The sequence below is a fragment of the Microtus ochrogaster genome, unplaced genomic scaffold (assembly GCF_000317375.1).
Source record: "Microtus ochrogaster isolate Prairie Vole_2 unplaced genomic scaffold, MicOch1.0 UNK3, whole genome shotgun sequence".
NCBI classification, from domain to species: domain Eukaryota; kingdom Metazoa; phylum Chordata; class Mammalia; order Rodentia; family Cricetidae; genus Microtus; species Microtus ochrogaster.
Genome location: NW_004949101.1, coordinates 4390615 through 4393021, shown reverse-complemented (window position 1 = coordinate 4393021; position 2407 = coordinate 4390615). Strand labels below are relative to the sequence as shown.

General features: G+C 44.7%; 1 protein-coding gene across 2 annotated transcripts in view; it reads left to right on the top strand.

Moving 5' to 3' along the window:
* Positions 1–1404, top strand: part of Mgme1 (mitochondrial genome maintenance exonuclease 1) — a 10626-nt gene extending 9222 nt beyond the window's left edge. For both annotated transcript variants that reach the window (XM_005365514.3, XM_013353166.2), the window contains exons 4-5: positions 162–294; positions 614–1404. In XM_005365514.3, the coding sequence (XP_005365571.1) occupies positions 162–294; positions 614–775 (295 nt within the window). In that variant the 3' untranslated portion in view covers positions 776–1404. The remainder of the gene's footprint in view (positions 1–161; positions 295–613) is intronic.
* Positions 1405–2407: the final 1003 nt, after the last annotated feature.

Sequence of the window (2407 nt, the reverse complement as noted above, 5' to 3'; positions counted from 1 at the left end):
GCAGGCGGATCTCTGTGAGTTCGAGACCAGCCTGGTCTACAGAGCTAGTTCCAGGACAGGCTCCAAAGCCACAGGGAAACCCTGTCTCGAAAAAAACCAAAAAAAAAAAAAAAATCAATTTGAACTGTTACTTACAAAGATTTCCTCTGGATTCTCCTTAGAGGCAAGCTATGTCTGATTGATTGGAAGACATCAGAGAAACCAAAGCCTTTTATTCACAATACGTATGACAACCCACTACAGGTCGTGGCGTACATGGGTGCTGTAAACCATGATGCCCACTACAGTTTTCAGGTCAGAACCTTAGCTCCTGCTTGATAAGCTTGTGCGTGTGAGCATGAGTGTATGCATGTGTGTGTGTGCATGTGTATGTGTGTGTGTGTGTCGGGATTCACTCTTTATAACACTACTGACTGTTCCTTAGGGTTCTCTCATCTACAGAGCACTTCCCTTCTCGGGCTGTTTCCCACCCTCATTCTTGCTTAATGAGCACAGTCCATTCTTGAGTCTCTCATCTGCCCTCGGTTTGGAGCTACTACTGTAGATGCTTAACATTGGACAGTTCGCCCTGGAACAAGAGGAGATAGTGGAGCTGTGCTGTGTTTCTTTCCAGGTTCAGTGTGGCTTAATTGTGGTGGCCTATAAAGACGGGTCCCCTGCCCACCCTCATTTCATGGATGAAGAGCTCTGTTCCAAGTATTGGGCCAAGTGGCTTCTTCGACTAGAAGAATATTCAGAAAAACAAAAGAATCAGAGTATTCTGAAGCCGGACTAGAAGCCAGGATATGACTTGGGAACATTCGGCGAATCTGCGAGTTACATTGACACAAACTGAAGATGTAATTTGTTGGGACGTATTGCTAGTGAGAAGTCAGCACTGAACCAGCTGTACTACCTCTGTTACGTACCCAGAAGAGGGCACACAGGATTGACGGTCACCTTGGTGACGTCTGGACTCACTTGCAGATCTTTTTGTGTCCCTGGCAAGATGCCCAGTCTTTGGATTGAGATCAGAAGTCAGTGAAGCTTTATGTGCCAAGCATGCCCCTAGGGCTCTCAGGGAGGGGGTGAGGGTCCCAACCACCAGAGTGTGAAAAGAGAGAGCACATCTGCCTGGCTGCCTAGAAAGCTAGCACACTCACCACAGCATGGGCCAGAGCCTTTCCCATACCAGTGAAGCCCAGCAGTGGTCACCATTATTAGGGTGTAGTATCTGTTTCTGGTGTCAGTCAGCAGGCCATATACTAGAAAAACATTGTTGTGGGATTTTTCAGCTAAGAGCAACACTGATATAATCCTTTTTTTTTTTTTTTCTGTGTTTGGTAGATAATCATTGGCTGTTCTTAGAATTGAGAAAGATAAATAAATGTCATTATTTCCTTGGGAGAGGAAAAAATCAGTAATAAAGTGGTTTTGTTTGGTTTTATTTAAATGCATATTTGTGGGGTAATTTCATGGGCCTGAAAATTGTTTTTTTATTTATGTTTTTTGTGGTGCTGGGACCAAACTCTTGGTGTGTGCTGGGCATATGCCCTACTGTCAAGCTTTGCACTTTTAAGTCCACAATTTTACCACCAGCCCCTAGCTTACTGAGTTCTATATAAATTCATAAAGAAGATGTCCTAAATGAGCTCTCAGCTGTACTTAATCTGACAAAGTAAGATGTAGACAGAAGTGAGTTAGGTTCACTAGAAGAAGTGAACCAAGAAAATAAAAAAGATTTACTAGGTTGACATAAACTATAGGGCTGGGTAGTCCAACAGTGGTGATTCATGCCAGAAGGCAGAGGATACAGTAGCTGCTCACTCCAAAAAGCTGGATGCCTTAGCCATTCCTGTCAGAGCTGAAAGTCTCAAAGCTCCCTGGAAAGTTCCTGTGTTGAGCCGTGTTTGAAGGCTGACCTGGAAAATGCTAATGCAGGGACAGGTACTGTGATCATAGCTCTAAGCAGGCTTCCTTCCTTACAGACTCAACTCGTCCACAGTTGATACTCCTATGACATCGGTTCAAGCCTCAGTCTGATGAAAAGGAAGTGCACATTTTAAAGATTGTTTTAAATTTTTTATTTATCTGTATTAGTATATGTCTGTGTGAGTGTGTGCATAGGCCAGAAGAGGCCATCAGATCCCTTGGACCTGGAGTTACTGACAGCTGTGAGATGCCAGCCAGAGGCACTGGGGGCCAAACTCTGATCCTCTGAAATCAGAAAGCATTTAACTGCTGTCATCTTTCCAGCCCCAAAACACACCACATTTTTTTAAAAAAATGGGGAGAGCCGGCAGTGGTGGCGCATGCCTTTAATCCCAGCACTTGGGAGGCAAAGGCAGGTGGATCTCTGTGAGTTCGAGGCCAGCCTGGTCTACAAGAGCTAGTTCCAGGACAGGCTCCAAAGCTACAGAGAAACCCT